Here is a 20,229-nt window from a genome sequence, read left to right as displayed (position 1 = left end):
AGTCTGGAAAATTCACAGGAAGGGTAATATGGCATAATAGTCTATGGACTAAAAGTTTACAAGCCAGATGGGAGGGGAAAAGGGGCCCCAAATCACTCAAGTCTCAGATCACTCAAATCAACACTCCCATTCTAGCCGCTGAGCATCAGCCCTGGAACCCCGGTAAGGACCCCGTTGTCTCCAGGAAATCACAGGACACGATGCTGGGGAGCAAGAGCAGTGAGGGTTTCTGGGTTCCTCAGCTGTAGCCACAGCTCCTGGAGAAGAGGACAGGGGTAGGGTAAGAGAGGCTATGCAACTGGAACCCCAGTCCTCCAAGGGCATCCTGCCGGGACAGCTGGGCCATCTGGAGGCAGAGGGCCAACAGCAGGTGCATCCAGGAGGCAGCCTCTGGCCCCCAGTGGTAAAAGAGCAGCCGGAGTTGCCAGCCAGGCGTACGGACTCAGATGGGGTGAGATACCTCGGGGCACTGGCGTTTTCTAGCACACTCGCATCACTGATGATATCATAAGGAATAAAGGCTCTGACCACAGATACGGCTCATCGACTGAAGTTCTAACAGCCCCCCTGGGGTCTCATTGGAGACCCCTGTAAGAAATCAGCCCTTGGCTCTTAGGCATCTGTTTACAGGTAGAATCTGGGCAGGTTTTATAACTCAAGTATTTTGGAAAGCCATAAGCTTACAAGAGCAGCTGTTTCAGTTCCAACCAATTCACGCATTAATATAACGCAGTGATGATAAATAAAATCACATCTAAGACTTTAAATTAATCTTTGAGATTATTTAACTTTATTTTTTTAATATGAAAACTGAAAAACATAGTATTTATGTAAACTAAGGACTGTTCAAGTGGGTAGAGCATATTCATAGAAACAATTTGAAAGAAGACCAAGTTTAAGTAAGAATCTTATGACATTTAAGAAATAACATAGATGAAGCTATTCTGTAAATAGTTGCAGTCGTGTCTAAAGTATATTTGGTTTTCTAACAAGAAAAGTTACATTATTGCCCCTGGTGAACATTTTCTTCACATTTTTAAGTGGCTAATGGTGACAGCACCAATTCTCATAGCTTATAAACCTTATATTTGTTATACAATGTAATAAACATGTTATACATTTATAATGAAAGAATAGTGTTGAATATGTTTCACTTGAAAGTTCTAACTTACAAAATAAAGCCCCCAAACATCAGTCTGAATTAATGTATCGTTCAAAGTGTAGCAGGATAAATGGCTCAGAACTAAGCAAATTAGAAATATTCCACAGGACAGTGAACTTCCCTGTATGGAAACCAATCCACAGACTGTTTCTTGTCCTCTGAAAAGTAAGTTGAGAGATACTAGTGATGGCAAATAATCCACTTAGATTTCACAAAATAAAACATCTTACAAATATATGGCTTATCCTACCTCTGGGGGAATACAAAATGCCATTTTAAATTAAAAAAATTACTTGTGTGTATACTTCAGGTTAGAATAAAATATAAAATATTATCTATATAAAGAATAAACACATAAAATAAAGTTATATATCTTAAAAGTTTAGACAGAGGTATCTTTATAGAGAGGTGCAAACAATGAAAGTGTAGTTAAATGTCCAAACTTAGCCAAAATATGGAAGTTTTAGTAGAATATTTTTTGGATAAAAAGTAGTCAGACTATTGAAACCACCCTTGTAGTATATTTCTTGCATTAAATAACCATTCTATCTATCATATAGTTTATCTAAAAACTGTTAAGAGCACTTCATAAAAGTTTTTAAGCTTATTTTTTTCTCTAAAACTGAGTAAAACTTGTAGACAAATAATAGCAGAAAGAAAAATAACTTATATGGCTATTCTCTTTCTGGAAACTGGTAGAACACGGCAGCATCAGACAGACAAAATACTTCAGAAAGAGCTATCTATGGGTACACCTTTAAATTCTCTTCTGAGGAAAAATCCCCATAGATTTCATCATGGAAGTTGCCAACCCCTGATAATACCTCTCTTAGCTGTCTTAGTTCTCTGTATAAAGATGAACCAGAATCAAAGGGGTTTATTTTCCATTTCTTACATGAAATATTTGTAAACAATATAATAAGAGTAATTTTTTAAGACCTATAAAGAATGAATTTCCTATTGGACTATTCTAATACTATCTAGCAGTTAAATGGTTTTGAAAGTAGTGGACTGGACTATAACATAGTTCTACAATTCTGGCTATATTTTGAGAGATACTTTCTAAAAACCAAAAATGACTAAACGGCAGAAAATGATTCTACACTAAGAAGGCATTGGTATCTTTGGAAGTTGGCCCAATCTAAATTTGTACAAGAATTTTTTTTTAATTTTGATAGCATTTTCCTTGTTTAAGTCGTTCAATGTAGTAGCATAGCTTCAGGACCGTTCCCAGCTTCATACCCAAGTACTTCAGCATCAGGTCGCTCGTGAGTAGGAGCAGAGCCTTCCCATCAATTTTCTGTGGAGAGAAGAAACGTAACAATAATTAGTAATGCTTCCATATTTTCAACAGAGCAGTTAGTTCTTTATGAGAACATGTAAAGCAAACTAGAGAACAGTTCATTGCAGATGTATATTCTCTGAATATGCATCTGCTTTATGAACACTATTAACAATATAACTTGTACAGTGAAGCACCACTTGGTAATGTATGAACGCACTTCAAGTTCTAAGAAAAAGGAAATTTAACCTAATATCTTAAAAAATAAACTGTGTCAAACTTAACTTTAAATACATACTCCAGGTTGAATAAAATACTACACATCCATGACAAAATAGTAAAGACCAAGAAGAGCAAAAATGAATTTCAGATGGTCATTAAATTTCTGAGAAGGGCTGGGAAGATGAGTATGTCAGCATCAGTGCAAACTATAAATGTCTATACAATGTTGTCTTTACCATGAATGTGAATTCGTTGTCTGAAGCTAATTAGATGCTAAAACTAATGACCAACTTTCTTACTATACTGAAAGTCAGCTATGTGGCTACTAATTTTATTTGTTAGGATACAGTGTGAAAATATTTCTTCATAGTCACAAAGCATCCTTTTAAAATTCCTTATCTTAACTGAGCAACTTAAGCTGCTGAAGCATATGACTTGGTTTTATATGTTCCAGTTTAAAAATAAAATCTCACTCATTTAACACTATCTGAAAAGATCTGAAATCCCTTATAGTACAACCTTATCTGAAAAGACCTGAAATCTCTTATACTACAATCTTTGTTTGGCACCTTCCATATTATTTCTACTGAGCAAAACTCAAAATTAAAGAAACCGAATCTTATAAAACTTTGGCCTAGGATATTACTTTGTAAATGATCTGGTAATAGCAAGAGGGTATTAGCATCACAAATCATCAATAATAAGGCAAATAGAATCAGTTGTTGAATCACCGGTTATATAGAAAGAAGGCTACTCTATTATAGCTTGTGCTTAAACCCTCTTCCTCGTGGTCCTGGTGCCCAGCTGGGAGCAGATGCGGGAGGATCATTGTATCTGTCCTTACAAAGGGGAGGTACACCTGAGTGGCCATGCTGAATCATCATGTCTTGAGAAGTTGAGGCAATTTGTAGTTTAGGCACTTTGATACCCATTTGAAGAACAGACTATTAGCCTACCATTTAAGGCTAACCTGGGGCAAAATAACCTTTCTGACATGGAAAAATCAGTTGATAGGGTTCACCCACTATTCACACAGTATCCAGCTGAAAGGCTTGCACAGAGGTCATTCAAAGACATTACAGCAAGAAAACAAAAGATATATTACATAGGTTCTGAAGAGATCGACAAGAGGGGATAATGTCTGAGGATCCGTTTGCTTCAGAAATAGGACCACTGCTTCCACCGACCATGTTGCAGGGTGCTTAATGAAGTTGTCCTCTAAATACATGTCATTGTCCACTGGTACGCTTGTAACTTCAATGGAGAGGAGAAAAGAAAAAAAGATAAATCACACTTGTCCTGATTATTATCCTGAAAGTACAGATGTTAGGAAGGGAGGAATGGTGTCTTGTTGAAACCTTCTGTGATGTTCCTAGCAAGGAGTCAAGACTCCAACTGTAAAATCTAGTGAAAGTCTATATAAAGATGATGTGAGGATGCCTACACAAGAGCGGCCCATCTGACCTTCCCTAGATAGCAAAGACAGGTTCAGAAGTTACCTTAAAGTTTCAAAGATCACAACACAGATGAAGCAAATCAAGTCTTCTTTGGCCACAGGCAAATATGGCAAAAGATCTGTCACTTGGGTAAAATTAGGTTAATCTAGCCAAACGTATGACTCTCTTACTTCAAGTATTTCAAGGAATTTCTCTCTTAATCTCTGTCTTGGTCTATCTAGATTAGGTTGATTTTACTAGCTAAATATAAATTAATAAATATAAAATACTAGCTAAATATAATTCCCCAAATTTACAGTTTTATAATTGCTTAAATTTGTTTAATAAATGAACCTCAATAACAACCCCATTATCTTGAAGAACCAAATCAGTCCTTTTATCAAATCTTCACCATGTATTCAATAAGGTTATTTTTAGTATCAGTTTACTCTTTAGATTCCTGTCCCTGATGGCCTAAGTGCTAATGTGCACTTTGAAGAAGACAAGATTGCTTTCTGCTAAACTAGGCCAGAAGTAACTATAACATTTTATTTAATTCCTCTTTCATGCTTAATTGCATAGTAATAGAGATTTTGGTCAAAGGTTTATATGTTAAAAAAAAGAAATAACTGAGATATGAGACAATTTAAGTGCTCATACTTCAGAAAGTTTTAGCCACGCTCTATACTAAGCTGTGTTGAAATTTCTTTGTGTACTGCTAAGTATTCTTTTACTCACCCAGAGTGTTCGATTCCCTAAAATTAGTGTGTGATGACTAAAGTGGGTTTCATAATTAGTTAGGGAAATTTGTTTCTCCAACCAAGACCAACAACACAATTTGATCTTTGTGTGGTGTGTGGTGTGTGTGGTGTGTGTGTGTGTGTGTGTGTGTGTGTGTGTGTGAGAATTAGCCAAAGCATATCCTTTCTTCCCTATCATCTGGGCTCTTGCCATCTCAGGAGTGTTTTTTATTTATCTAGGGAAAGAGTAAAGAAAAATAGAAGATTTAAAAACTCACAATGAGGCAGAGCTCTAGAAGTGCTACTCATCAGCTCTGTGACCTTGGGGACAGGGTAAGAAATGTGCCAACACCATGGTGTCATTATAAGTGGGGAAGAGGGGTGTCGGTTGATTGGCACAGTGCCTTGCACATAATAGACACTCAATAAATGTTAGTCATCATTCTGAATATAACCTAAAACCAGCCCTCAAAATAAGAAATGAGCAGCTTCTATTAGTTTGCATCAAGGATGTTGATAAATGCAGGTCAAATAGTGCTACTTGTAGATACAGCATTTCAACCTCACCAAAACCAGAACGGAAGCAGAGAGATGATACAATGTGCCTATTCTCCACTAAAGCTGAGTAACTCATCATCTCAGGGGCATGTACTGAACTGGGCTCTCCCTGGGCCAGCATACCTGAAAGTGGTACTGCGAAAGAGCGGTCAGGTGAGTACTTGCCTTGGCTGCTGTTAACCCTAGCGCTGCCACGGTAGGGCCGTGAAGAGCCAGGCATTGCACCATCAGATGCATAAGATGGTAGAAAACCATGCTCAGAGTGGACTGAGGGATGCACTGGACTCGGAGTACAGCTGAGGACTGGGTCCTCCTCCGGCTCAGCTCGCTGGTATTCTTCTTCCATGTGAAAGGATGGTGCTGGATTGTTGCTCTGGGAATTATCTGCCCGCACTGCCACCGGTGAAGTGGGACTATAACTTTGAGGGTAGGAGAATGTCTCGTAAGCCTGACTTTTCTTCATTTTCTGGAGTTTAAGCTTTTTAGCAAGCAGGCAAGAATAATTTGTGTATGCATATCCATATCCAAAGCCAGATGGCTTCTGAAATCACAGAAACACAGCATCAACCAACGGTGAGTAAAAAAGTAGTAAAATGAGTAGTAAATACATTAATACTTATTTTCCATGCAACTTTGCTTTACATGATTAAAAATAAATGCTCCTTTTTGAGTATATAATTGATTCTTCTTCAATTCTACATTTTAATTGTATTTTACACATGATAGTTACAAACATAAAAATACACAGTGTCTCAAGTTATCAAACCTAAACTTCGGCATTCTCCCAACCGAGAGTCAGTAGTCTCCATCTACAAGGATAGACATGCCTTGCTAATCTCACACAGTTACTGGTACTCTCTCACTTCTAGCTGATTGGCATCTTTACAAACCAAAGGTTTATCATAGTTGTAAAAATGGTTTTTAAAACACTTACGCGATTCGTCGACCCTGCTTTTGCATTGAAACGTTGGATTTTTGAAACCTTTCTGCTAATGCCATCAATCTTCTTATCCAGGTTTTGGATAGCATCATATATAACCTATTACAATACAATATAGTTATATAATAGGTATACAGTGTATAATATAATGTAGTTTCTATTTCAAAGAAAAGTAACATGAAAATACCATTAAGTCAAATGTCAACTGCTAGACACAGCAAAAGTTCTCAAGCCATCAGAAATGTCTTGCTTCTATTCAAGGCCTGGCTGTAGGTGACACAGAGCCAATAGGCTGAGTTCAGGAGCCCCAATGTCTCTTCCCCTGCTCTACCCCATGTCGGCACTGAGGAAGCTCTAATGGTGGCGAATGAATGTGCTACAGTGCCTCTACACTAGCACACTGATGATGGAGACACTGCACATCAAGGAAGGTGCTATTTTAGGAAAGAAATGCTCAAATCTGCTAAAAGAACAAAGACTCACTTTATAATGTTCATATGTAACATATATGTTCATATATCTACAAATATGAAGTCTATATTATAGACAGCAAGTGTTCCACTCCAGAAGGAACACTGAACCAAATATAACAGATGTGACTTTTGGCTTCAAAGTACTTTTAAATCATGCAGCCAGTAATTAACCTTACAAAACCATGGAGTACACATGAGATTTATACGCCAGTCAAGCACATAGGAGACTGATAAAAATCTGAGAATTCTTGAAATACGCAGAAACTTTGGGTAAAGAAAAATATACTTAACAAAGGGCCAGAAACATTTCCTCATTAATTCATTCATTAATTCTTTCATTTATCCAACTAAACCTTTATTGACAGCCTACCACCTGGCAGAACTACTTTGCTAGGTGTTGAGAACATGGACTGAAAAAAGGCTCCTGATCAGGTGTAATCCCAGCACTTTGGGAGGCTGAGGCAGGTGGATGGCTTCAGCTCAGGAGTTAGAGACCAGCCTAGGCAACATGGCGAAACCTCCGTCTCTACCAAAAATACAAAAAATTAGCCAAGTGTGGCAGTGTATGCCTGTAGTCCCTGATACTAGGGAGGCTGAGGTGGGAGAATCACCTGAGCCTGGGAAGTTGAGGCTGCAGTGAGCTGTGCCTGTGCCACCCCACTCTAGCCAGGACAATGGAATGAGACCCCACCCTATTTAAAAAACAAACAAAAAGCTCCTCTCCTAGAGGAACTGCCATCTCAGCTGGGGGAGAGACAAGTAAAAAGAGAATTCCAATAGACAAAGTGATTAATAGCCTGGAACAGTGGTTTGCAAAGTGTGGTCGACAAAACGGTGGCATTAACATCACCCGCAAGCTCATCAGAAATGCCAAATTCCAGGCTGTACCCCAGACCTATGGAACCGGGAACTCTGGGAGTAGGGGCAGTGGTCTATGTTTTCACAAGCCCCCAGGTGATTCTGATGTCCCCGGTGAGAACCACTGGGCTGCGACACTGAGATACACAGTGCAGGCTCTAGGGGAACATGGTTGGGGTCAAATACTAGAGTCCAGCCATTTACTGGCTCTGTGACCCTGGGCAGGTTACTTAACCTCTCTGTGCTTCAATGTCCTCATGTAGGGAATCGGGATGAAAATCTCTCTCAGGGTTCTCTTGAGGATGAGAACCTTGCTATAGTATTAGGTTAATGCTAAGAGAAACAACACTACACTATGCCCAGTTCGACGGTGCTCAGTGTTACTAGTTACTAGTGTTATTACCAGCATCGTGACACAGGCAGGAACAGGAGGCTAAGCATGCAGAGAAGAGCGGGCCTAACCCAGGCTGGCAGTCATAGAGTACTTTTCAGAGGAGGTGAGGTCTGAGGTGAGAATTAAAACATGAGAAGGTGCTTAGCAGGTGAGGATGCATGTAAGGGCTTACAGGGCGGAAGGAACAACAGGTTCAAAAATACCCACAGAGAAAAACAGGAAGCCAGGTGTGGAGACAGAAAGTATCAATGACGTTCCAGGAATGGGGCTGTCATGGTAAGGAGAGAGTGAGGATGACAGGAAAGGAGGGATGGGAGGCAAGAAAAGTGGCTTCTCCAAGCTGTGGGAGATCTTATAGAGGGGAAGGAGGGAATGGGACTGGAGCCAGAGGAGAGAGAGGGATGCCCGATGGGGGCAGCTCTGAGTTCGGGGAGGGGACCAGATGCAGAAAGCAGTGAGGGTGTCATCCCTGGTCACTAAAATGGTCGTGAAGGGGTCAGAAGGCTGAGCATGGGGGTAGTTGGTTGACTATGGGGACAGATATGAGGACTTGGAAGGGAGGACTGCCCCAGGTGCTCCACTGCCTCCAGGAGTGAAGAGGCAGGACTATGGGACTGAGGTAGGCAGGGGACGGCCAGCAGAGAGTGTCCTCCTCTGCTCCCAGCCTAAGCAGGAGGGAGGTGGACTCAAGAGGGAACTGGGATGAAAGAACAAGGCAGGCTGCAGCGACACCCCTGTGATCTAGAATGGATAAGTGAAGAAAGAGCCAGTCGCTTGGGAGGAATGGAGAAGGGCCCTTGGGGCCATTTCAGGCTGACCATGGCCCTGGGCACCTCCTCCAACAGATGCTATCTCCCACCTCAGCGTGCAGGCTCGCTAAAGGGGACTCTAACCTAGCAGTGCAGGGGGAGGCAGGCTGGGGAGAACCCACTCCCTCCCTCCCCAGCTAGCCTCTGCACCCACTTCCCCACAAGACTCTATGTGTCCCTTGGAAGCACTCCAGTTCTGTTCTTACCCATGATCATGATAAACATCCAAACAATTTTAGTTTCCAAAGCATGTTAGCTTATTCCATTCAAGAAATCTTATATATGGTAAGAAACGTTTTTTTTAAATAAGCCTTTATTACCTCTGGGGTACTCAACTTACAAAATTCCCAGTAATCACATCTCTACCAACATGGTGATTCTTACAACTCCCCCCAAAACTACCTTAGGTATGTTTCTTTATAAACCTTGATGGGCTGCCATTTTGTTTCCACTGAGATATCTTGATGTGCATTTAGGCACATACTAAAGTTCATCCAAATCAGTTAATTTCCTTTAAGGATTTTGTAGGGGAGACTAATTCAATACCGAGCAATCCAGATGAAAGAGACTCAACTACATTTGGTTGGTAATGAGCTTTTCAAAAAGCTACAAAATCTACATGTTGCTATTTCAAAAATGTCACCAGGAAATGCGGCTCTAACCAGAAATTGTTTTTAAAAAATAATCACAACGGAATGATAATCATAAATAATTTGACAGGCAAAATTTCAATTAATTGTACGCTTTCCTTTTATGTGAGATAAGGAGAATTTTTGCTTAACATTTTAGAGAACTACATTGAAGAGACAGAACTTCCATACCTGGCAATAGGTAAGGACATCATACACTGACTTCGGTTGCTCTTCAGTATTACAGGATGCATCAGCTACAGTAATGGGTTCCTGCTAGTAGTTTTAAAGTGGTTAATGCTTTCTTTCTGTAACGTCAAACCGAACACCAGGGGCGAGGGGAACTATATTTATTTATTTAAATTGTTTTTATTTATAACCAACTTCTTAATGGTTTTCAGAAGTCTTAATCTAAAGCAGAGATTTAAGAAATTCACATTTAGATGAGAATGAAAATGATAACTGACAATTGAGGAAGGAGGCAATAAAAGAATTTATTATATCGGAAGAATCCAGGTTTAGAGTTTTGTACTGAAAGTGAGTACAAAACTACTCTTAATTTTCTACTATATAAGAAAAAGGGGAAAGTAAAATGGTTAAGTGCTCATTCTCTGATGAAAGAAAGCATTCAAATTCAGGGGAGAGATATTTTCTTGATTGTGAGTTTATGGGAACTCCATCGTATATGAGGAATTTAAATTTTTTTCTTTAAAACAGCAAGTGTTAATATATTTGGCAATTAGCAATTAACACTACTTACCTCAGTTTTTGTTTCATTTGCAAATTTATGTTTTGTTTCATATGCATGAAGAACAACAGTGTTGTCATCATCATAAGTAGATATTCTTGTTTTTAGCTGAGGAAGATTTATCAACAAATTAAAAGGAAAGATGAAAGACAGAACTAAAAGAAAAGTTGAGGGTTTAATTTCACTTTCAAGAAGCTTTTACAAAGGGCTATTTGTGATAGCAAAGGAACTTTGCTCATTGTAAATACTATGACTACAAAAAGATGTGTTTGCGGAACTGTGTTCTCATTAACCCAACAATACTTAAGATAACAGTTTTCACTAAGCTTAACCCTTTATATGCTTCATGGTAGCAAGACCAGTCCTTTAGCACCAGAACTACTTTAAAAGCAAGTGTTTCTAACCATGAACAAAAAAATAAATGTTATATGGTTTTTGATTTCTAAATAGTCCAACAGTGCCCCTCTGTGGACAAGACAGAAAACATCTGAGCACCTATTTTTCTTCATAAATTAATCTCTAAAGTACCTTAAAACTTTTTAAAATAAGATAGGGTATAAATAAGTAAGTAGTGAATAACCGTTACACTTCAATATAATAACTCTTCATTCTAAGAATGAATTATGATGTATAGGAATAATTTTAAAATCAACATACTTGGTAGCTATGTATGCTTTTGTTTGAAAATACATGATAGAAATTACAAAAAATATGGAATTAGGTTACAGTTCAGTATTTTTAAAAATATACTATCCTACTCTTGTACAGCGCCTCATGTTTTCAAAGTGCTTTTACATAGTTATGTCAGAGAAAAATGACTCTTGGTAGGCACTTAACATTATCTTCAAAGATTTTTGAAAAACAGTAGAACTGATAGTAGTTAAGAGAATTGCCTAGACTACTTAGGTAGCATTACTATCTATGTCCTTATGTAACTAAAAAAAGGTGTTTTCTGTTAAGCCAAATTAGATGCAGTTTAATAATCTATATACTGATTCAACTTGAAGGATTAAGAAATATAGAAGAATATAACAGAAATGTAAAAACAGCACAACTACTTTGAAAAACTGTTCAGCAGATTCTCACAGAGTTAAATTTACGGAACTCCATAACCTAGTAATTCAACTTCTGTTGACCCAAAAGAAATTTAAGTGTGTGTTCACAAAGAAACTTGAACACAAATTGTCACAAGAGCTTTATATATTACTGCCAAAATACATAACAAAAATTCAATTACCTATGCATTTTACTATATAAAATTAAATTTAGAATAGAAGTATAGCACAATAAAAAGAACAAAGACGCATTTTCAATTTGAATACAAACCACATCAGCTTCACTGGTGTTGCTAGACATCATTTTTGTGATACTGCTTAGTCACCTGAGAGTGGCAAACCTCTACTCCTGAAAAGCAATGCATAAGAAAGTTACTTCATATCTTACTACCTTAATAATACGGATATGCTCTCAGAATGCTAATTCAAATTGAATTGGACTTTGGGTTGAATTTTAAAAAGTGACAAAACCAGATTTCTTCCATGGCCAATTTAGAATAAATCTTTTAAAACTGAAGGGCTATATTGCCCATGACTAGAAATAAGAATCGAATCAAACACATTTACCAACTGCTTAGCAACTTAAAGCCTACAGAGTAAATGCTGGAAACAAATGAACAAGAGAACATAAGGGCCAACTGCTTTTGTAAAGGAGCTCCAAAAGTCTCTTGACTAAGGAGAACACATTGCCTCCAAAATGTAAGCCGGGCTTCTATTCTGGATTGAGACCCCACCAGTATGTGGGCTGGACAGCCCATGAGAGACACCATCTTCCCATGCACCAGGTTTTGAATACCAGCGGAGACGATCTCTAAGGTCCATTTCAGTTTTCAAGTTAGGATTGCCTTATTACATTGCATATGAAACCTAAATAAATGGCTGTGAAAGGCAAGCCAAACAATCTAGAATTAGGAAGGTTCAGTTATGGCTCTGAATCACTTAACTATGGAAATAGAAGATACTGGCTACAACCGTATCAGATTATATCTTGTACTAGAGATTTGCTTTGAAGGTCTGCATCCCAGTTACTGGGAAGGGTATGTTAATAAAAGAACTACTTCACTTTATCCTTCCTGAGCCAGAGCAGTAATGAGAGGCACAAGTAAGGGATTCAAGTTTCATCTCTTTTCCCGTTTCCCTTTCATTCTATAGTAGAGATACTAATGACCATTCTATAGTGGAGATACTAATGACCATGAGCCCAAAAGAGAGAAATCAAAAGGGGATAAAGAAGATGGGAGAACTCAAGTTAGATAAATGCACACTAATGTTGCATAGAGGTATCAAGTTGTAAAATACCTCTAATTGGAGCTCTAACTTCAATCAAATTTCACTTTTTAAACTATTTGAGTTTTTCGGGCCATAAGACTTACACAAGCTATGAGTAATTCAATTGTGGTATATTCATACAAAAGAACTACACAGCAATGAGAATACACCAACTACTGCCACACACAGGAAGGCCAAATCCCACAACCATAACCTTGAGTTTAAAAACAGCCAGACACAAAAAAGAGAATATAGTATATGACTCAACTGACATTAAACTCAAAAACAGGCAAAAGTAACCTACGGTAGAAAATCTTTCCAAATCAGTACTTTTAGATTTACTGTAGTTTCTGTAATGACTTCTTAGTGGTCTATCTCATAAATATGCCATGATTTATTAAACCAGTCCCCAATTCATAAATTCATAGATATTCAAGTTACTTCTAAAGTCTTGCTCTTACAAAGAACACTGCACAACAGTCTTGCACCTGTGGAAGTAGTTCTATGGGATAAATTCCTAGAAGTAGAAACAACGGATAGGTATCCACGTTTGAAAACTCTCCTCTACTTCTTCCCATTAAGGAGGGCTGTTGGGGTCAGCCAGATGTTCTAAACTAAACTAAGGTGGTATCCTGCCGGTCCTGCATGTAGTTTTAAAACCAAGACAGATAAATAGTACCAAATCGCTTTCTTGGCATCAGATGACTAAATCGCTTTTCTCCTTTGACCTACTGATACAACGTATTAATACATTTCTTAATGTTCTGGGGGTGAGGGGTCCAGCTGATTATAAAGAACAACATTCAATTTGTTGGTGTTTTATTTAGAAATTGTTTGCATCTCTATTTCTAAGATCTTACATTAGTGAGATGGTATATTTCTCACAATTAATGAATCAGTATTGATACATTATTAACACTTGGTATCAAAATTGCTCTGAAAAATTAGCTGGGAAGCCTTTCATCTCTTTTTATGCTCTAAAAATGTTTACATCGCACCAGAATTTTTGTGCTCTAAAGGGTTGAATTAAACAAAAAGAAACTCTCTGGGTCCAGCTTTGATAACGTTTTCTAAGTTCCTCCATGGATAATGAGCTAAGCAAATTATCCTATCTTTCCTTGAGTTGTTTTGACAAATTATTTTTATCTGGAAGGATAATCATTTCATCACAATTACAGAAATTTTAGCAAAACCGCGGTTTAAAATTACTATTTCTAATTTAATTTGTACTTTCCTTTGATCCTTTGACTAGGTATTCTATCTTGCTAAATTGCTGACAACCCTCTAGGGTAGGTTCTATTAGTATCCGCATTTTCCTTATGAGAAATCTGAAGCAAAGACCGCTTATTAGGGGTGTCCAAGGGAGAGAATACATTCATGGGTTCTTAGTTTCTGTTTCTGGTTGGTCCAGTAAACCCCCTTCCTCATCCCCCTTTTCCACTTATCACTAGAGACAGAGGCTAAAAAGCATGGCTTCAGGCTGCTGAAAGACTAAAACAAAACAAAACAGAAGGACAACAATGACAACAACAACAACAACAAAATAAGTCGGGTTGGACAAGCTTGATTTAAGTAATTTACCAAGGTCTTATAGCTAGTAAATGGTGCAGTCTACCACCACACTCTACGAGCTTTACTTCATTATTAAAATCACCTGGAATAGCTCTGCTGCCAATAACACAGGAAAATCCAAACTCCTACCATGGCTTTGCAAGGTCCTTCCACAATCAGGACCCTGCCCACCGCGCAGAGGTCACTTCTTACCACTTGCCCCTTTACTCTAAGCCAGGGGTCCCCAGCCCCTGGGGAACCGCCTGGTACCTGTCCTTGGCCAGTTAGGAACCAGACTGCACAGCAGGAGCTAACAAGCATTGCCCTCTGGGCTCCACCTCCTGTCAGATGTGTTGCAGCATTAGATTCTCACAGAAGCAGGAACCCTACTGTGAACTGCATGTGCAGGTTGCACTCTCCTTATGAAACAATTTCATTGCAAAACAATATTCCCCCCACCCCCAGCACTCTCCCGGTCCCCCAGGAAACCGAAACGGGTCCCTCTTGCTACAAATGTTGGGGACTGCTTGTTCTAAGCCTAAATATTTACTATGTAGCCTGTTACAGGCGAGTTTGCAGACAATGGTTGCAAGCTCTTACATCCAGAGAACAGAGAACTCCCCAGTTGGATTAATTACAATGTTGTCAAAACTTGGGGTAGACAGGGAACACTGTGTACCTGGACTCCCAACATGTTTATGTTTGTGGTACATATGCAAATCAACACCAATCTTGCACTCTGAGCTTCTTGCTCCTGTTATGCCCTCTACCCATAATACCCTGTTGTGTCTCCACCCAGGAGAACCTATTCAAGGCTTAATTCAAGTTTCACCTCCAAAAAGCAAGAGCGCTATGCCAATGATCATCCCATGTGGATGTGACATGGCTTTCCCTGAACTACAAGAACACTCACACTTTAAGACTTGTGAGGCAACTGTCACACGTATCTGGTTACATGAGAGGCAGCATCAAACGGCATTAAGACCTTAGGCTTGTGGCCAGAATACCTGGGTTTGGGTCCCACCTCCCCCACATACTAGCTGTGTAAGTAAGTTGAACAACTTACTTAAATCCTCTGTGCTTCATTTTTTTTTTTTTGTCTGTAAAATGGGAATGATAATAGCACATACCTCATGGAATTATAAGGATTAAATGAATTAATACATGTCAAGTGCTTAGAGCAATGCCTGGCAAAGATAGCAAAAGCTTTTGGGTATTGACCACATCTATCCAACAGAACTATTTAACAAGGAGCACAGACAACAAGCCTGGGTCATAACATGTAATTTTCATTCACATTGCACCTGAAATGAATTAGGTCATGTCTTTTAGGTACGAGGGCATGATGCAAGGAGCTGGGCTTTAGTTAGAAACACTTGAATCCAAGTCCAAATTGCCAAATTTGCCATTTCACTTTAGGCAAATATTTCATCTCTCTGTGCCTCAAATTTCTAACCTGTAAAGTTGGAATGATATCTACTTCACAGGGCTATTTAGGACAAAAATGACACAGTTAAACTCCCAGCATCATGCCTGGTTCATAATAGACACACCATAAATTTTAGTTCCTTTTTACTTCTTCCCATCAGATAAACAATTACAGCTTTACAACATTTTCTTAGAGCCCAACCATGACTAGAACGCGCAAAATTAATTTCATTTTTAAATCTCAAATCCCACAAAATGAGTTTACTTAAAATGAAACTCACTTATATTTATCACAGAAATCTAAACTCCCCCTCCCCTTTTTTTTTGAGACAGAGTCTTACTCTATCACCCAGGCTGGAGTACAGTGGCAAGATCTCAGCTCACTGCAACCTCTGCCTCCCAGGTTAAAGCAGCCTCCCGAGTAGCTAGCATAACAGGCATGTGCCACCACGCCCGGCTAATTTTAGTAGAGACCAGTTTCACCATGTTGGCCAGGCTGGTCTGGAACTTTTGACCTTAGGTGATCAGCCTCCCAAAGTGCTGGGATTGCAGGCGTGAGCCACTGCGCCCAGCCAACTCTTGATAACACCATAAATTTAAGTTCCTTTTCACTTTTTCCCACAAGATAAGTCACAGCTTTACAACGTTTTCTCAGAGGCCAGTCGTGACTAGATTGTGTAAAATTAATTAATTTCACTTTCAAATCTCAAATTCCACAAAAATGAGTTTACTTAAAAGAAAACTCATTTATATTTACCACAGAAACCTAAGCTGTTGATAACACCACACATTTTAGTTCCTTCTCACTTCTTCCCGCAAGATAATTTCAGCCTTACAACATTTTCAAAGAGCCCAGCCATGACTTGATTGTGCAAAATTAATTTCACGTTTAAGTCTCAAATCCCATAAAGATGAATTTACTTAAAATGAACCTCATATTTACCACAGAAATCTAAATTCTTGATAACATAACAACAAGAAGCCATTTGGTTTTCTAAGAGACTTTTTTAGACGTTAAAGACATTTTAAACACATTTTCAAAAGTCATAAATATTCGCTTCCAAGGCGCAAGGCCATCAACTCATGACATGAGGCACAGCTCACAATGAGGGACCACTCACGCGGGGACCACTTTGAGGAACACACAGCAAAACAGGGCAATTACAACAGCCAGGCCGCTCCGTTTTAAGAACAATCACTTTCTAAATCTTCCTGCGGGACTCTCAAAGGCAGCCCTTCCACTGCCGCCAAAACCGCATCCCATCGCCCAGCACTTGCTGCAGGCGGGACGAGCGAGGCTCCAAAGGGCACCCAGCCCACGCGCCGATTTAGAAAACGCCGCGCTGCAAAGCTGCTCGGAAAATCGCTCTCTGTTAGTCAACCTGAAGCCGGTCGGCCCCACTGCGGGGAGAGCCCGGGAGAGCCCGGGAGAGCCGGGGAGAGGAGGGAGCGGGGGGAGGGACGCGGTCCGACCCCAACCAAATCAGAGACTTTCCTGTCAAAGACCACGCGGCAAGGGGGCCCGGCCCTCGCGCGCCTCGACGGCTCCCCAGCTCCACAGGGACCCCGATTTCGCAGGCGCTCCCGACTCCCGCCTCTGCCCCCAACACCCTACGTCTTGTCTTTCTCTTCCTCCTCATTAACGTATTTAAAATAAAACAGCGAAGCTGCACAGTCTGTCTCTAATGGAACTCGGTTACCATCAAAACCCCAACTCTATGTCTCAACCGTGAAAAGTCCGACAGGAAATCAACTCGGGAGTTGGTCAATTCTTTAAACTCAAAGCTCTCACCCAATGCGGTGGCTCTCGCCAGTAATCCCAGTACTTTGGGAGACTGAGGCAGGAGGATTGCCTGAGCCTAGGAGTTCAGACCAGCGTGGGCAACATGACGAAATCCCATCTCAACAAAAAATACCAAAATTAGCCCTACGTGGCGGCCACGCCTATAGCCTCAGCTCTTCAGGAGGCTGAGGAGAGAGAACCGCTTGAACCCGGGAGGCGGAGGCTGTGGTGAGCCAAGATGGCGCCACTGCACTCCAGCCCCGGCAACAGAGCTAGACTCTGTCTGAAAAACAAAGCGAAACCAACAACAACCACAAAAAGTCATTCCTCGCCCCCGAATAACAACAACAACAAAAAGTCATTCCTCGCCCCCCAATAACAACAACAACAAAAAGTCATTCCTCGCCCCCCAATAACAACAACAACCACAAAAAGTCATTCCTCGCCCCCCAATAACAACAACAACAACAAAAAGTCATTCCTCGCCCCCCAATAACAACAACAACAAAAAGTCATTCCTCGCCCCCCAATAACAACAACCACAAAAAGTCATTCTTCGCCCCCCAATAACAACAACAACCACAAAAAGTCATTCCTCGCCCCCCAATAACAACAACAACAACAAAAAGTCATTCCTCGCCCCCCAATACCACCCCTCACCAAAAAGAGAGCAGCTGGAAAAGAATCAGCTAGTCCCAGAAAGTCAGCCCCAAGGATTTAATGAGGTGCGAAATCTCAAAACGTCGCCCGCGCAGGCGCCGCGGGAGAGGCGGCGGGCACCACCCAAAGCACCCCCTCAGAGCACCCGGCATTTGAGGCTGCACCAGGGCCGCTACGCCAGAACACTGAACAAGGCCGTGCCCCGCGGCTGCCCACCAGCGAAAAATCAACAAATTCCAGAAAAAGTGCGGCTGCATAGAGCTGCTGTAGCGCCAGGCCCCGCCGCACCGCCTGCCGGGGTTTGAGGCACACTCCTGGAGGTGCCCCACCTGGCCGACCAACCATCGCCTCGATGGTTTCCCAACCAATCGAGGCTCGGGAAAGAACCGTGGGCCCTAGGGCAACCAGGCCCAGTATCTTGACGCACTCTGGGCACAAGCCCGAGTCACCCCAACCCCGAGCCACTGAGCGCCACAGGGACGCCATGAACCTCAAGATCACCTCACGCCACGAGGACATCTTGAGCCCGGAGACCCCCTGAACTCAGCGCCATCTTGGTCCACCACGCCAAATCTCCCACGGGCGCCCTGACCAATCGGCAGCAGATGGCCAATACCCAGAGGCCGCCCCCAACATGCCCCCGCCGATGAACATCCAATCCTGCCGCCCCCAACATGCCCCCGCCGATGAACATCCAATCCTGCCGCCCCCAACATGCCCCCGCCGATGAACATCCAATCCTGCCGCCCCCAACATGCCCCCGCCGATGAACATCCAATCCTGCCGCCCCCAACATGCCCCCGCCGATGAACATCCAATCCTGCCGCCCCCAACATGCCCCCGCCGATGAACATCCAATCCTGCCGCCCCCAACATGCCCCCGCCGATGAACATCCAATCCTGCCGCCCCCAACATGCCCCCGCCGATGAACATCCAATCCTGCCACCCCCTGAATGGTCGCCTAACCGGGCAGGGCCAAGGCTCTGACAGAACTTGAGGCCCAAGTTAGCGGGGCAGGTGAGGGGAGGTTACCTTACCTTGTTCCTCAATCTGGTCGGATATCGTGAGGTGGCGGGGTCTGGCTCTGAGGCCGGAGACCTGAGGCCTACGTCTGTGCCGCGGCTGTGTGGTAACCGTGTGGTAACTGTCTCCCCTCTCACGAGGCACACTGAGGCGCGAGCGGAAGGAGCTTGGACTACGTCTCTGCGGCTGCGCAGTAGCGCTGGGCGTGCGTGCGTGACTCGGGGGGGTCAAAGGGCCTCGCTCCGCCCCCCCCCCGCTTTCGACCTCCTTTCTTAAAGTGTTCTTTTTACAAAAGTATACATATATATGTCTATATAGTTGTACATTATATATGTGTGTGTGAATATATGTAGATACAGATACAAATCTAGAGATACAGAGATATGAACTAGTAGCCAGCAGTGTCATTCTGCTCCTCCCAAAATGGGTATCATAAATAAAAGTCCAACATCAGAGAATTGTGTTCAGACTTTCTAGTGTTTTCCAGGTTGCTTTCTCACATCCGATGCCGGCTTTGGGAACAAAACCGAAAACAAGCCAACTTTGCAAATGTGCCCCTAATAAATACCTAGCAACCCCTGCCCCTCCTTCCTGCTCCCTCTAGTATTCTGCAGTCTCTAGTCTCATCTGTCTGTCCCTATGTACCCGATATTTAAGCTCCTACTTACAAGTGAAAAGATTCAGTATGTGGTTTTCTGTTTCTGTTAATTCACTTAGGAGAAAGGCTTCCAGCTGTATACATGCTGCTGCAAAGGACATGGTTTTGTTCTTTGATATGGCTGCATAGTATTCCATGGTGTATCTGTACCACATTTTCTTTATTCAGTCCACCGTTGATGGCCACGGCAGCGGGGGAGGGAGTCCATCTCAACAGGCACAGTGCTCACCACCTGTGGCCTGGAGCCCTGGACACAGCTCCAGTGGCCTGGCCGAGATGTGCAACGCCATGCTTCCAGGAGGCCCTGAGAGCTGCTGCTTTGCTGACCCCAGGGTCTGCAGTGGGTTTTTGGCCCTAAGTGCAGTTTTGACAAAGGAATGTGTATTAGCGTTCTCCAGAGAAACAGAACTAATGGGATGGTTGTATATATAAAGGGGAGTTTATTAAGGAGGATTGACTCACAGGATCACAAGGTAAATTCCCACAATAGACCGTCTGCAAGCTGAGGAGCAAGGAAGCCAGTCCGAGTCCCAAACCTCCAAAGTAGGGA

The 20,229-nt window shown here is 41.6% G+C and overlaps 1 protein-coding gene across 4 annotated transcripts; it reads right to left on the bottom strand.

Annotated features, from left to right (window-relative positions):
- Positions 1-830: 830 nt before the first annotated feature.
- LOC118150606 (sex comb on midleg-like protein 1) lies at positions 831-19,168 on the bottom strand. 4 transcript variants are annotated; one of them, XM_054250966.2, is made up of 8 exons: positions 19,036-19,168; positions 11,578-11,655; positions 10,264-10,359; positions 9,696-9,779; positions 6,335-6,439; positions 5,566-5,941; positions 3,772-3,920; positions 831-2,462 (listed from the first exon to the last, which is right to left on the bottom strand). In XM_054250966.2, exons 2-8 carry the CDS (start codon positions 11,608-11,610, stop codon positions 2,328-2,330), a joined length of 978 nt encoding a protein of 325 aa, XP_054106941.1. In that variant the 5' UTR covers positions 11,611-11,655; positions 19,036-19,168; the 3' UTR covers positions 831-2,327. The 4 variants fall into 4 exon arrangements, with proteins under 4 accessions (XP_054106941.1, XP_054106942.1, XP_078220227.1 ...); XM_054250967.2 differs by having other exon boundaries at positions 9,696-9,776; XM_078364101.1 differs by lacking the exon at positions 19,036-19,168 and adding an exon at positions 18,499-18,577.
- Between the last annotated feature and the right edge of the window lie 1,061 nt (positions 19,169-20,229).

Source organism: Callithrix jacchus, chromosome X (genome assembly GCF_049354715.1).
Source record: "Callithrix jacchus isolate 240 chromosome X, calJac240_pri, whole genome shotgun sequence".
NCBI lineage: Eukaryota > Metazoa > Chordata > Mammalia > Primates > Cebidae > Callithrix > Callithrix jacchus.
Note: the sequence above shows the minus strand (reverse complement) of the source record. Positions and strands in the feature narration are given on the sequence as shown.